The sequence below is a fragment of the Taudactylus pleione genome, unplaced genomic scaffold (assembly GCF_031769625.1).
Source record: "Taudactylus pleione unplaced genomic scaffold, aTauple2 ptg000290l, whole genome shotgun sequence".
NCBI lineage: Eukaryota > Metazoa > Chordata > Amphibia > Anura > Myobatrachidae > Taudactylus > Taudactylus pleione.
The window spans coordinates 3,257,480-3,273,424 of NW_028284692.1; the positions used below are offsets into that span (position 1 = coordinate 3,257,480).

Genomic DNA, 15,945 nt, shown 5'->3' on the forward strand with positions numbered 1-15,945 from the left:
CTACAACTTTCTCTGAATGGAGGAAATATACACATTTAGGGGTTAAATATATGGAAGATGTTTACAAATAGATTAATTAATTTTTAAGTTCACATTTCCATGAGTGCACTAATTGTTTTAAAATATTCATGCAATTATGGAGAGAAATTGTTGTTTTCATCTAACTCTTCATCTAGGCCTGTTTTTATAAAATGAGCTGTTTTACCCTAACACAGTGTTTCCCAACTCTAATATTCGGCACTCACAGGGCATGTTTTCCAGGTCTCCTCACAAAATCACAAGTTAACTAATAATAATTAGATCTTTTAAAATGTGTCTGCCAGTAATGAATACACCTGTGCTATAGCAAGGAGATATAGAAAACATGCACTGTTAGGGTTCCCTGTGGACTGGAGATAGGAAACACTGCTCTAACAAAAATGTGTCTGGTCACAAAGTTGCAATGTACCCCAGGCATTAAAGGGTAAAAGGAGAAGCCAAATACATTATTCATTATTAAATCCCCTCCCCCTCAGAAAGGGAGGACATGACATTTGGGAGATACTCACCCCCCTGGCCTCACTAACTGCTGAGTCTCCTGCTGTTAATGTCAGGAGAATTTACGGAGCACACTTGATGCGCATGCCGTGACGCCTTGGTTTTGCACTGCAGTATCTGTACGGTTTGCTCGGCGTACATCAAGGTGAGCTCCTACTCTCTAGAGACTCTCACACAACATAGAAGTGCTACTTTGTTTACAGAGAGATGGAAAAATCTCCAGAGGTCCCCTGTGCATAAGTGCAAATGTCACATTAAAGCCCAATCTTTAGTCCTACCCAAACAATAGAAAATGTTTTACCCTGAAACTCTGATGTTGAGCCTCACCTATAGGTTATTGATTTGATAATCATGAGAGTGAGGTGACATCAGTGCCTGGAAATGTGTTTCTCTGCCAAACTGCATCATATAGAGATGCAAAATGGGTTCAGTTCAAAAAAATGTTTCTGTCTACATCACTGTTATTTTGTTTCTGAGCCTCTCTTCTCTTCCATCAGTCAGAAACCCTTTTGCAGCACCAGTCAAATCCATGCCATGTCAACAAGGCCAGGAAAACTCCTCTGGATCTGGCCTGTGAATTTGGGAGAGTGAAGGTAAGAAGTGGAATGAAACAGTTTAGCTCTTTATCTTCTCTTTGCTCCTAATAGGACCCCTATTTGTTGATGTTGTCTTTCTTTTCAACCTTCCCAAATTTTATTACAATAATTTTGTGGCTCAAACAAAGTTTGTGTACATACATGAAATTCATGTATGTTTCATATACATCTGATACACACAGCCTGAAGGTAATTTTATACAATATGTTTAATAAGTTTGTGCCTTAAACAAAGCTTGTGTACATTGAACCATCAAAAAGCAAAGGTTTCACTATCTCAGTCATGCTAAAAATATTCCGTATTTCGGAATATCTGTATATGGGAGACTCAACCTGTAGTATCCTCTTTCTATTTCCTTTATTGCATGACTCCTGTCCTACAAATTTTGCTTTCCAACATATATTTTTTTACTATTTTTAATTTATTCCTAAGGTGGTGCAGTTGCTGCTGAATAGTCACCTGTGTGTCTCTCTATTGGAAGGGATTACAAAAGATCCCACAGATCCCAATTTCACCACACCATTGCACTTGGCTGCAAAAAATGGCCACCGAGAGGTTCTTGGGTGAGTTTCGTAGACCATGTCTTAGCTACACTTTGCTTTCTGAGCTACAGTAAAGATGCCTACACACTAGGTGATATTTTACACAATTCGCCTGATTCTGACGCATCGGAACGACAGATCGTGTAAAATATGTCCAAATCATGTGTCCACTCACTATCACAATGCCGATGCGCGTCACCGTGGGTCGTACATCGCATCCTCAGATCTTGCCTACAGCAGGCAAGATCTGCCAATCTCGTATACAATCCTGCAGCATATCGTACAGTGTTTATGTATGTACGATATGTCGTTCGGATCTGCATACGATGCTTGCAGGTATAGATCAGGGAGATCTGTGCTGCAAGCATGAAGACACACATGTATGGATGGATCTCCGTCGTGCATCTGTGTCTAATAAAAATGAAAACCTGTTTAAAAGAAACAACCAAAAAAACGGTGTGACCCCTTCCCCAAAAAAGCAACCAGCCCCAGGCTTTAGTGACCCCGTGCTGGTTCTGCAAAATACGGGGGACAAACCACGTAGGGGTCCCCTATACTTAAGCACAACCAGCACGGGCTAGTCAGAACCAGCCCTGGTTGCCAAATTACGGGGGACAAATGACATAGGGGTCGAAATCTAAGAGGGGTACTGCAAATGGAGGGTGCAGGGGGTGCGATCGTTGGGCCGGCGGGCCCCATAGCAACCGGCCCCCCCTGCACCCTCCGTAGTTAGGCGGACTCAGAAGCGCCCACTAGTGGCCGGAACCTCTAGGTAGCTGCCTAAGCTTGCCTAGTGGTAGCGCCGGCCCTGCCTGCACGATTTAAAGATCGGCAAATCTTTAGACCGTGCACAATAGATCTTGTGACACATCATGCAGCTTTTGCTGCACATCTTGTCCTGGAGTGGCGGGGAGCTGCCGGAGAGAGTTCAAGGGAAATTGCTCACGATATCACATCGTGAGCACATCGCGTAGTGAGTAGGCACCTTAAGATTAAGCATATGTAGTGAGTAATATAAAAGTGGAAAGAACATTTTTTGGGAGTAGCAGAATGCTGATTTTGCACTGTCTGAAATCTTATTAACAGGCTGCTTCTGAAATCTGGTATAGAGATTAACAAAGTAACAAAGATGGGCACTGCCTTGCATGAGGCATCTCTGTGTGGGAAGACTGAAGTTGTGAAGCTGCTAATAGAGGTAAGAAGTTTAAGTAGTGAAGGGGACCGTTCCATTACCGAGTACACACTTAGACAACCAAGTAACCAGCTATATAGACTTGCCAATCGGCCGCTCGATATGTATGGCCTGATATCATAACTAGGCGGGCATTAAAATTTGCCCTCCCAGTTTGGATGTCATTGTCAGCGGTGCCTGCAGCCAGTGTATGGGCAGTCAGCGAGTCATCCCTTACACACATGCAGATGCACTTATATATCAGCAAGGCTGTGCTGCAGGGCTGATCTGATATGTCTGTGAACAACGTCGTTCACAGAAATTGGAGTGTGTACACCCGCCGATGCATCGTTCGTCGATCTAACGAACAATATATCGACAAGTGTGTACCCAGTTTTAGAATGAAAGGAGAAAGTTGACTTTAGGTGTAACCAAGCTTTACTCTCCTTTTCTAGAACGGCATAGATGTAAATATTCGGAATACATACAATCAGACTGCACTGGATATCGTCAACCAGTTCACTACCACCCATGCCAGCACAGACATCAAACAGCTTCTCAGAGGTAATTGTGTGCACAATGCGGGGGTATCATGACAGGATGGCACTTGTTCCTCACATGGGAAAGCTAGATTTAGGTCTGTCCTCTAATGTTGCTCTCACCCTTGCAGAAGCATCCGGGATTCTTAAAGTTCGGGCTCTGAAGGATTTCTGGAATACCCATGATCCAACTGCTCTGAATGTCCGAGCTGGGGACTTGATAACCGTAATTAAAAAAAAACTTTCCCACTTTCTTTGGTTTTAATTTCACTTGTTCTGTGGTCAACTATGTCTCCTTACTCTTTCATCTCTCAATTCTCTCACTCCAGGTGTTGGAACAACATCAAGATGGGCGTTGGAAAGGTCATATCCACGACGCACAGAAAGGCACTGATAGAGTGGGCTTCTTTCCCCCAGCAATTGTAGAGGTCATCAGTAAAAGACTTGGTGAGTGCATGTAGCTGTAAATCCAAATTCCACAGACAAACCGTGTTTCATTATTGCCTGATTGACCAAGTACCTTTCACTTTCTAGGCTCCACGCTCTCCCGTAATACCACAATACCTTCTCATCAGCGCTCTGCAAAGCTGCCAGTACATCTGCCCCACCAATACAACACACTGACTGGTGTGGGCATTACCTCTGAGTACATTGGAGGTAAATAAACAGGCATTGAGTGTGTGGGAATGTTTTGGCCATCATAATGGTGGATCTTTAATATTAGTATGCATTCTAGAATATCTGAGATCGTTGAATATAATTTTTGTTTTATCTCTACCCCAGCTGGTGACCGTCACAGTGTGGGCAGCGAGGGGAGTCTAGGCAGCGTGCGCAGTGCCGGAAGTGGCCAGAGCTACGAGGGAAATGGTTTTAGCTCTGGTCTGCTCATAGAGAATGCTCAGGTAGCTGCACATAATGACCACAATTTAGTTTTGTCTTCTGTTGTTTTCTTTTACCTTTTTATTTTAATAGGGTGTAGGGGACAGGTTTTTTTGAGGTTGGAGCACACATATGCCTTAATTTGATTGAACATTTTGGTTTTCTTGTCGTAGAATCTACATGTTGGTTATGGTGATCATCACAGCAGAATTTCATTTGGTGAGGATCCACACTGTCATCAATCTGTTCTGTTTGATTTGTACATGACTCCATTGTGTCTTTTTTTTATTTATTTTGTTTTGCTATCTGTGTATCATTACACAATTGCACTAAAAAAGATTTCCGTTGATGTGCAGGTACTGTACATAGTCACACGATGCCTACAGGCCATGTAGTGCAGAAAGACCCAGGAGCGCATCTGCAGGGAAAGGTATGTACCTGTAATATGTAGAACTTTGTTCATGGGCCTCTCATGCTTTTTTTTTAAAAAGGCCACTATACTTAATATGCTGATTTCTTTTTTATAAAAGCAGAAGTAGCAATACAAATAAATAGTAAAGTCGCTTGTTGGAAGTGAGTGTGTTTGCAAAAATGCTGCACTACTGGGGAGAATTTTGTCACATCAAACTGCAGACAGCAGCACGTTATGACAGGTGACGATACTCTACAGTTGGATAGTTAGGGCTACATACAGTTCATCTGGCCGTTTATTCTAACATTTATATATTATTCTGTATTATGAAACTACTTTATGTGACATATGTTCACTTTATTTTATTTAATAGTTCAGTAAAACTTTTTTAGCCCTCTGCACATTTATTACCATGAGAGCACTGCATTTTAATACTGCCGAATGGAAGGTGATTTCTCATCCGTACGCTATAATGCAAAAACACTCCTAATTCCATCAGTCCACATGCAGAAGGCACATGTACACACATACACACAACCTCATTTATTAAGCACAAAATAGTAACACCGCAGAGTAGCATCCTATTTGGTTGTGGTTTGTGCTTCGGTTTCTACCAACAGTTTTTCTAAACAAACAAGTAAAGTAGGTTAGAGATTGAAGTGACATTTTTACTGTTTCCACTGTGCCCATCTCAGGTTTATCAGCAATAAAATGAAGTTAAATCTAGCTGTATTTTTGTGTGATTTATGTGACATTATTCTGCTCCTCTGGAAATGTAGGTGCACTAGATTATGGTGTTACCATCTCCGAGTGGAGGGCAGGGGTGTGGCATGATGTGTGCAGGGCAGGCCATTTAGGCACATCAAGGATTTTGTGCTACATATGGAGAGTAGAATTGGGTCCTCTGATTGTTAACACATAAGAAACGCACAGAGCATCCATGTAGTATACATGTACACGCACACATAGCATCCATGCAAGAAGCACGTGTGTGCAGCAGGCATGTGTGCATATACACAGAGCATGGATGCAGTAGTCATGAGCTATATAAACACAGAGTCTCCATGAAGGAGACCTGAGCACACATACCCACAGTGTATTATAGTAGGAGACAACACACAGCATCCACACAGGAGGCATGTACACACACATATACCATCTATGCAGGAGGAACATGGCATAAACAGAGCATACACACAAAACACATAATACTGAGAACTGGTTATGTTTTATTTATGCAATCCCTTTTCCTTTTTATCCCTTATATTTTATGTCATGTAATTTACTGTTTTTATTTAATCTTTGCAGTTATTTGATCCTTTCAGTTTGCACCCCTTGTTTCAATTACTTAACTTATTTTATAAGTCCTTCTACTCCCAGTGTCCCCTACCTCCGTCCCCTACCTCCAGACATTTAATTTAACTTTTGGTTTTTTTTCTTGCTCCAAGTCTCCCTGCCACCTGCTAACCATATTTTTTTTCTAGTGTAATTCCAACTCTAGTGGGTTCAGCCAATGCTACTTTGTCCAATAAAACTCCCTCGCCTTCAACAAAGAAACAACTCAGGGAATCAGCAGCAGATATATTTTGTGGAAGGATAAAAATATATATTATAATTGGTTTCCACAATGAAAATAAAAAATCTTATTTACAGTCACAACTTCTCATGATGACGTGACTCGAGACTTTGAATGTGCTGCCATGACCTAATTAGTATAACCGGTGTCATGACTAATGCAGCCACCTTCCTTTCATAGACACATAACCGGGTCTACTGAGTTTAAAATCTAATTCTGAGATACCAGGCAACCGGGATGTCACAGATCAATGATGAATTTTCTATATAATTGGGTTTCACAATAACATTTGTCACAAATATATAAGTTAAAAATTGTTCATTTCTTTAAAGGGGAAAGCAAATTATGAAAGAGCCATTTTGTGAATTAAATGGTCGTGTTACAGGAACTTTGTTGGAAGGTGGATTGAGAGAAAATAGTATTTGGAGGCAGTCCCTGGGTCCCACGTTTTGAAATACCAGGTGTTTAACTGAATATTGGCCCCACAGTTTTTCTTATAACTTTTTAAAAGTAATTGACTTTCCAGAGGTGGGGCTGCAGTGCAAATAGGGGAACTACACCAACTGTCATCCTTACTGGCAGTTGGTTTGGTTCCCCTATCTAGAATTTTGGACTGTGCTGCTGACTAGGGTGGTGAACAGCTGGCCTTCACTATGCGCATGCGTGAACAGCTGGCCTGGATGCTAATGGCGAACACTTTGAACACTTGCTAAGACATCCCCGTTTTTCTCATAGACCAAGGTATGTCTATGTCACATTTCACTAAATTCCGTCAATTACTTTAAAAGTAAAAAAAAAAATGTAGGACCAATACCGAGTGAAACACCCTGTAAATGAGAATGTGCATGTAATTATATTTTCTAGCTTCTCAGAGGACTGTAAATCTAATATTAGTAGAGAGTCAACTTAAGTTCTAAGCTAGCATTTTCCACCTACTCAACATCGTCTTCATCACCTCAGCATCTCATTAACACTTTTACCCACTTGTCTTACTCTGATACATAGGATGCAGAACTCATCTTTTGCTGGCTTCGTAGTTTCCAGCTGGACATGTACGTTGGAAACTTTTTATCTGCAGGCTACGACCTTTCAACAATCAGCCGCATGACCCCAGAGGTGAGAGCAACTGCATACTGTATATCCATGCGAGGACTCTATTGTATATCCATGCTGTATATCCAGGGAAGGGCACTATTATCCACCTTTATTTTATAGGATCTGACAGCCATTGGGGTGACAAAACCTGGACACAGGAAGAAAATTTCCACTGAGATCAGCAAGCTGAGTGTGGCAGATGGACTTCCTCATAAAACACCTGTGAGAATCCTTTCTAACTACCAATGTTGCTGCGCACAATTACCAACCCAGACTACACCGTTCCCCCAAACTGATTATATTAAGGGCCCCATTTATCAGACATCTTGCTGTGCTACTTAGCGTTTTCACTTGCCGTGCTGTTTGTTTCTCCGGGCCGTGTATTTAGCATGGTTAAACTTCAATGCGAGCAATAGCGTTAATTGGCTTGTCAGCACAGCTTTTAACACTCAAACAGCGCTGACAAAGGAAGGTAAGCCCATGTGTTTACAGACTGCGCATGCGCCATCTGTAACTCTTAGCGCGCACATGTGCAGTCAAGACTTCTGGGCTTACTTTGGGGTGCCGGGGGGAGAGCGTTGGCCAGACAATGCCGGACCACTGTTATCGGAGGACACTGGCTGACGAATTGAAATAAGGTAAACGAGCGCTCTTTTAGAGATAGTGCTCGATGATAAATGCAGAATCATGCCATCTGAGGGGGCAAAGTGCTTATAGTGCGGCTTAAAAACATCGCTATCAGCAACAATAAATACAGCTAACACTCATATTTCACTGGAAACGAGTTTTATAGTATAAAACTCATTGATAAATGAGGGCCTATATCTTTAATCCACCCAGGTTATAGTTTAGACCATTGCAGATCATGAACTTGATTCAGTCCCCACTCAGATCATAGCATGTTCTACCTTTGCTGTTTATTTAACATTTTCTCTTCTCATTTGCACTATTAGGTAGACGTGTGGGATTGGTTAACTCAACTGGGACTTCCCGAGTACCACAAACAATTGTCGGAGAATGGATATGAATCTTTGAGCAATGTGACGGAACTAACCTGGGAGGACCTGCAAGAGATTGGAATTCACAAACTAGGTAGGTGAAAGTTAAATTGGCAAAAAAAAAAAAAACATTTTCACCTGCCTGGCTGTCATTAATTTGGTCGTTATTCAAAGACAGGGAAATTTAGTATATGTAAAGTTGTTTACCTGACCACTCATTTATTTCTTAGGACACCAGAAGAAGTTGCTCTTGGGTGTGAAACGTTTGCTAGATCTCCAAAAAGGATTCACAGTAGGCGGCACCTTGAGATCCAGGATATCTTATTCACGGACAACTCTTCCTGTTGCGGAGTCCTCAGAGAATGGAGAACCACCTGTTACACCTAAACTACAGACATTTCAGAATGTGGAATTGAGCCGGGAACTACAGCGTGCACTAACTCATGGAGGGGAATTGCTGTGTGCAGAAAGGCGCTCATACAGTCAGGAGAGTATTAGTTCTCGCTCACAGGGTTCTGGTAATTCTCAAGACTCTGCGACTTCGCACACCCCAATGCTCCCTAACCCCCAAGTGTTAGATTCCAACATTTTACCAGAAAGAAATTTGCCTGAGGGGATGGACCAATCTCAGTGGCTTATTGGGGTCCAAAATGGCTGTTTAGTCCGTCCAGAGCCACCGGTACCGCCTCCCAAACCCTCTATTAAAAAGCGTTCACTAAGTGAGTGTCGCTATGCATTGTCAGATGGAGAGCCAGAGGAGGAAGAGAAAGGTGCTACATCAGGCACTGGGACATTGGGATCCTATGCTACACTAACCCGTCGTCCAGGCCGAAGCTCCCTTGCAAATGGGCAGCCTGATAAGAAAGTCCAACGGAGTCAATCTTTTGCTGTAAGAGCACGCAGAAAAGGACCACCTCCTCCACCCCCCAAGAGACTAAGTTCTATGTCTAGTGTAGATGGCTCAGCTGGGGGGCACAGCTTGGTGAAAAGCATTGCAGCACAGCTGGAAGGAGGGTTAGAGCTAAGGCCCTCAGAGCTTTGCAAAAAAGAGGTCTTGCAGAGTCCTGGTGGTCGAAGGAGGACAGTAAGTGAGTCTGCCGCTGGGGTGGAAGGTACATTATCTGTGCCGCTTGAAGTGAGACAGGAAGATGAGAAAAAAGAGGAAACTATCTCTTCACAACACAGCTCTAATGAGAGTATTCCTTTTGCAGAGGAAGGAAACCTTACCATCAAACAAAGGCCCAAACAACCAGCAGCGACAATACCAGAAATATTAACTGCAGACTCACAAATTTACATGAAGTCAGAGGCCAGAGCAGAGACTCAGATATTTCCAGTAACAAATAAACAGCCATGTGCAAGCCCTGAGACACAACTTTATTCACAGCCTTCAGGACGACCACAAATAGGAGCTAAACCCCAAATAAGCCTGAAGCCAAACACAGAGGCTAAACAGCCACCTGGGTCTCCTGATTCTAAACTTAATGTGGAGCTTGAATTCAACCTCACTGAGTCCGACACAGTGAAGAGAAGGCCAAAGGTCAAAGACAAAGATGCATGTGGTCTACATGAGGAGAACCAAAAGACTCCAGTTACACCCGTGCCAACAGATACAATCATATTAAATGGTCCACAAGTACAAGAAACTGTTGTGGCCAGAATCGCAAAGATTGAGAGAGGAGCTACACATGTAGATATATCGGGAGAGACCGCTGGAAGAGCAGGTACCGTAATCTAATCATTCAATAACTCATTTTAATAGCTTTGATGGTATTTGGTAAAATTAACATTACACTTCACAAAAAAAAAGTAATTGAGGGTTTGTTGAATTCCATGGCAGCAAAAATGTAATATCCAATCACTTCTGTACTACAGATGAAGCATGGTTATTTGGGACATGTGGAATGATCAGGTGACCTCCCCCCTACTTCCCACCGAGTGATGAAGTATCCACCCAATTGCATCATTTACCATGCGCCATCTTATTTTTAGACATACCTTCTCCTTTAGGAGAGCGTGGCACAACTAAGTTCAGATGGCACAATTATCACAATTAGCAATAGGGGGTTAGGTACACAATCCTGCCAGCGGCCGGAATCCCGATGGTTGAAATACCGATGCCTGCAGGTGAGTAATTTAACCCTCTCCCTAACCCCTCCCATAGCTAACCCTAAACCTAACCCTAAGACTTACCTTCAGGATTGCAGCCGCAGGGATTGTTGAGCCGGGATTCTGCCCCCTGTCTGGATTCCAGCGCCGGGTTTGTGAGCCCCAGCTTTCAGTGCGCCGGGACCCAGCAATAGGTGCTCATCTCTATATAATTTGGCTAATAACTGCACCATGAAGCTTATTGGCATAGTTGATGTCTCACCAAAAAAATTATATTATGCTTCATATATGTTTAAGACATACTTTTTAAGTTATTTGCCTGTCTCTTACCGTTTTTTTCTTCTGGCATTTCCTGCCCACTGCTGGCGGCATACCCGTGGTAAGTAGAAGAGAGGAACCAGATTCATCTTTCCTGCTTAGAAACTAAGATGGCCACTGGCAGTCTGGTTTGTAGAGAGGATAGAAAAGTAATTTGTAAAAGGTCATATTCAACCAGACAAAGCTTTGTTGGTTTGTGCTTGATAAAGACACCAATGTGGTTTTATGTGGTGATAGGCCCATTTTATAAATTGTCAGAGGAGACTGTTGATCATACAATAAATTATGAATTATTTGAACATTTCATCTCAAGTTAATTGTGGCAGAGATGAATGTCAGTGGTATGAGCTACTGTTGGGGTGATTTCCTGGTTTGTGCAATAAAATAAACATAGTACAGCTGCTAATTAGTGGACAGGTGTAATTGGTTGTCTGATTTAGCATACACAGGGATCTTGGAGTGTGCAGTAACAGAACAGACAAATCATATTGTGACCTGATGAAACCAGTGGCCAGAGTTTCCAAACATTGTAAATATTTTTGTACTGTCCATTTTATAAAAATATCAGGACTCTCGCTTTGTTATTTTGTTATTTTAAAATGTGTCGTAAGTTGAAACTGGTAGTCTCTACAACTGGGGTATTCAACATGCTCCCTCCAGCTGCTGTGGAACTACACATCCCAGCATGTCCTGCCATATGTTAGCATGCCCTAATAACCAAACTGTGGCAAGGCATGCTGGGATGTGTAGTTCTACATCAGTTGGAAGGCCACATGTTAAATACCCCTGCTCTAGAAGAAAGGGGTCAAAATACACCCATTAGCCATTACATTAAAACCACTGACAGGTGAAGTGAATAACATTTATACTCTCATCATAATGGCACCTGTCAAGGGGAGGGATATATTAGGCAGCAATTGACTATTCAGTTCTTGAAGTGGTTGTGTTGGAAGCTGGAAAAATGGGCAAGCGTAAAGACCTGAGCAACTTTAACAAGGCCAAATTGTGATGGCTAGACGACTGGGTCAGAGCATTTCCAAAACGGCAGGTCTTGTGAGGTGTTCCTGGTATGCAGCGGTTAGTAACTACCAAAATCGGTCTAAGGAAGGACAACCGGTGAACCAGAAACCGGGTCATGGGTGCCCAAGGCTCATTGATGCGCATGCAGAGCGAAGGCTAGCCCATCTGGTCCTATCCCACAAAAGAGCTACTGTAGCACAAATTGCTGAAAAGCACCTACAATGGGCTTGTGAGCATTAGAACTGGACCATGGAGCAATGGAAGAAGGTGGCCTGGCCTGATGAATAACATTTTTTTTTTACAACATGTCGGTGGCCTAGTTTGTGTGTGTTGTTTACCTGGGGAAAAGATGGCACCAGGATCAGGATGCAGTATGGGAAGAAGGAAAGCTGGTGGAGGCAGTGTGCTGCTCTGGGCTATGTTCTGCTGGGATACCTTGGGTCCTGACATTCATGTGGATGTTACTTTGACACGTACCACCTACCTAAACATTGTTGCAGACCATGTACACCCCCTTATGGCAACCGTATTCCCTGATGGCAGTGGCCCCTTTCAGCAGGATAATGCACCTTGCCACACTGCAAATATTGTTCAGGAATGGATTTAGGAACATGACAAGGAGTTCAAGGTGTTGACTTGGCCTCCAAATTCCCCAGATCGCAAACCGATCCAGCATCTGTGGTACTGTATGAGCCATGGAGGCTTGCAACTTACAGGACTTAATGGATCTGCTGCTAACGTCTTGGTGCTAGACACCACAGGACACCTTCAGAGGTCTTGTGGAGTCCATTCCTCAAAAGGTCAGAGCTGTTTTGGCGGCACGAGGGAAACCTACACAATATTAGGCAGGTGGTTTTAATGTTATGGCTGATGGGTGTAAGTGGTTCATAAATCTAATCTATGCGGTAAATGCTACAGTGTAGGATTAGAAGGGTGCAACATATTTAGTGTTTTTTTTGTTTTTTTGGTATTTACTTACAGGAAAATGGGATATTTCTACTTCAGGGTCCATAGGGTATCCACAGGATACATTGGGGTATAGGCAATGACGGCAGACATCGGGCACCTCAGCGTTGATTTTTCAGCCTCCCAGGATGCACTGGGGTCCCTCTCCTATACCCTGCCCCCGAGCCAAGGCAAATCAGTTTCGTAGGTGCCCGGCTCGGAGTCGGATCACCTCTTCAGAGGGGGCTGTTGGACAGCCCCATAAGTTTTCTTCCAGCAGCTTTTGCTGCGATGATATGAGCGGGCAGCATGGACAGGCTAATTAGGGGTCCATGCTGCCGCTCCTTCACCCCGCCGGGCCAGAACGCCGGTACTGATCCGGGGATGCTGGTGGGTACCAGGGTCTCAGCTAGCAGGGACACCGGTATTCCAGACTGTGGCCGGATTCACGGGGATTCAGGTAAGCGGTGGGTTACCGCCGATTCACAGTCTTATTTGTCCCTAGGCAGGGGGCTCCCTGGGAACAGGCTGCGCATGGAGCAAGGTACTGATCCTCCGCTCCCACTAGACCACCAGGGACAGCGGCTGCAGCAGTATGGAAAATGCTCCAGCATCCCAGGGGTTAATAGCATGCCAGGGGGTGAAGGCTTTCCGTGTCTCACAGGCGGCGCCTCCCCCGCTGCACAGTGCCTTTCCACAGCGGTCTGGCGGGCTGTGGCAGCGTTCCTCCCCCGGGCCTGTCTCCTATCAGCTCCTCGGTGGCCATTTTATAGAAGTGGTGAACGCTGCTGGATTTGATACAGGGGGCATCGCGGTCCGGGTTTCCCGCATACCTCTCCTCCGCTGAGGTCAGTGTATGCAGCACTGTTTCCTACAAGGCTCTGTGTCTGCGTAGTTGATCACAGTGCTCGTAGTGCAGGTGATTTATTTCTGCATTGTATGTGACTATATGCTAGCACTGTTTGACTGTACTTCACTTCTGACTGTCAGCCATTTTACTATCCCTGTCTTTCTCCCTTGCGGTGCGGTGCTGCAGGGTGCTTATTGCCTCACAGTTAAAATGAAAAGTGTATTTCTGTGTGGTGCGTCACATACACATGGTTTACACTCATCATGTCTGAGAGTGAACGTGATTATTCTCCTCAGCTATAACGTACCACATGCTCAGTACTGTTAGCGGAGGGTGATGTGAACACTGAGGGTTTCTCACATTTACAGTGTATAGTATATGTATTTGTGAGAATTGGTATTGCACGCCGCCATATTTATGCAGTAAGTTCCTGCGGCTTGACAAGCATCAGACAGGACTAGTATTTGCTTTACTACTATAATATGTGTATATATGTATGAATATGCTTTGTGGTCGCATTATACCCAGTGCATGCTGTGTGCTATTACCATGTTGTTGTGCCTGCAGATATGACGTACACCCTGCTGCTCCATTCTACCTGTTACGAGGCAGGTATGTGGGGAGAAATGGCTAATTCTCCCTCCCTGGTAGCTCACAGTAGTGTCTCTCTCTCTACCTTTGTACAGAGGCTGACTACTACCTCCAGTCCATGTTGCAGGAATTTCCCTTAAGCCAACATGGGGCACGCTTTAGGCGAAATCCACAAATTGCGCCCTTTCACCTACTCTTCGCTTCGACGATGAAGTTTTGCGTGTATGCTACGCTAGGTAGGCGTTCTAGGATTCGCCTGCGCGATACTTTTTCGCCAAAGCGAGACCTTTTCACAAATGCGAGGTTTCGCGGGCATAAAACTTTTATGTGTAAAGGGTATTCTGTGGAATTACCTTCGTCAGTGATATCACAGGAATGTTAGCTGCAGGTTATCCTTTCCTGTAGTTCACTACATGCCTAGTGAGTACTGCAACCTTGCCTATGTTCTCTCGAATGCTACGTTTCACAAAGTGGTACTTTGTTGGGAGTCCATATACTCCCGTACAGGGGGGCTTCCAAACCAGCTGTGACTTAAGCTGGGTAACCAGAGAATGGAACAGGTGGCAGCTGCCTTGGATCCATATATGTTAATGAGGCAGCCTTGTTTATAGGTCTCCTCACTTCTAGAATTTCCTCGGCAGCAGTGGGAGCGCGCTGCTCCCTGTGGTGGCGCTCATGGAGAGCTGATGCAGACTCCAAGATAGGGTTGGAATGCTTACTCTTTAATGGTGAGGTCCTCTTTGGCCCTTATCGGGGAAAAAATTGTGAGCACTTTGGCAGCAGCTAAATACGCGTGTCTGCCATCGGCCCAAGTTCCTTCAGGGTCTGGGACTTTGACCTTTTGGCCCTGTTGGGCCCAGGGTAAGTCCAGAGAACAGTCCTGACGGGACAGGCCTCCCCCTGGGGGACCCCAGGGTGGGAGGCTGACTTCTTCAGTTCGCCCAGTGCTGGTAGACTACTACAGACACTTGGGTAGAAGTGGTCTCTTACAGGACGCCCTCTCCTTCCGCAGAAGGCCTCCCAGCTGGTTTTTCACCACAGGCCTTCAGTCAGTTCAGGACAAGGCCCTGGAATTCCAGAAAGTAGGGCACTGTATACTCCAAGCGGGGGTTATAGTGCCTGTTTCGTTGCCTCTGAGAGGAACAGGGTTTTACACCCCACCCCTTTCTGGTTCTGACACCCAATGGGTCCTACCGGCCTATTCTTAACCTCAAGACCCTCAACAAGTCTTTGAGGGTCCCTTGGTTCAAGATGGAGAACATTCATTCCATCATATTGGCTATGGAGCCTGGGGATTATAAGGTGTCCTTGGACATTCAGGATGCCTACCTGCATGTCACAGTTGCTTTAGCTCACCAGCGGTTCCTCAGGTTCGCAGTGGTCAATCAACATTTCCAGTTTCAGGTACTGCCCTTTTTCCTTTCCACAGCACCTAGGGTGTTTACCAAGGTTATGGCAGCCCACCTGCGGATGCAGGGGGTCCGCCTGTTACCTTATCTGGACGACCTTCTGCTATTAGCAGGGTCTATGGGGGTACTTCAGGGCCATCTGCAACGGACAATGTCTGTTTTGCAGACTCACGGCTGGCTGATCAACTGGAAGTGGTTCCTCACAGACAACGAAGGATTTTTGTTACAGAGGAAAAGATCTCTGCTTTACAGGCAAAGATTCATATTTGTCTTCAGAGTCGCCGATTGTTCCTTCACTTAGCAATGAGGTTACTGGGGTCCATGGTGTCGAAGTTCACCATGGTAGAGTATGCCCAGT

General features: G+C 44.4%; 1 protein-coding gene across 2 annotated transcripts in view; it reads left to right on the forward strand.

Annotated features, from left to right (window-relative positions):
* The window catches only part of CASKIN2 (CASK interacting protein 2), a 48,120-nt gene that overhangs the window by 26,183 nt on the left and 5,992 nt on the right, over positions 1–15,945 (forward strand). For both annotated transcript variants that reach the window (XM_088482559.1, XM_088482558.1), the window contains exons 6-19: positions 1,035–1,130; positions 1,566–1,696; positions 2,762–2,870; positions 3,302–3,410; positions 3,517–3,611; positions 3,715–3,832; positions 3,920–4,042; positions 4,169–4,287; positions 4,438–4,483; positions 4,621–4,694; positions 7,258–7,368; positions 7,468–7,569; positions 8,301–8,439; positions 8,576–10,069. In XM_088482559.1, the coding sequence (XP_088338685.1) occupies positions 1,035–1,130; positions 1,566–1,696; positions 2,762–2,870; positions 3,302–3,410; positions 3,517–3,611; positions 3,715–3,832; positions 3,920–4,042; positions 4,169–4,287; positions 4,438–4,483; positions 4,621–4,694; positions 7,258–7,368; positions 7,468–7,569; positions 8,301–8,439; positions 8,576–10,069 (2,866 nt within the window). The remainder of the gene's footprint in view (positions 1–1,034; positions 1,131–1,565; positions 1,697–2,761; positions 2,871–3,301; positions 3,411–3,516; positions 3,612–3,714; positions 3,833–3,919; positions 4,043–4,168; positions 4,288–4,437; positions 4,484–4,620; positions 4,695–7,257; positions 7,369–7,467; positions 7,570–8,300; positions 8,440–8,575; positions 10,070–15,945) is intronic.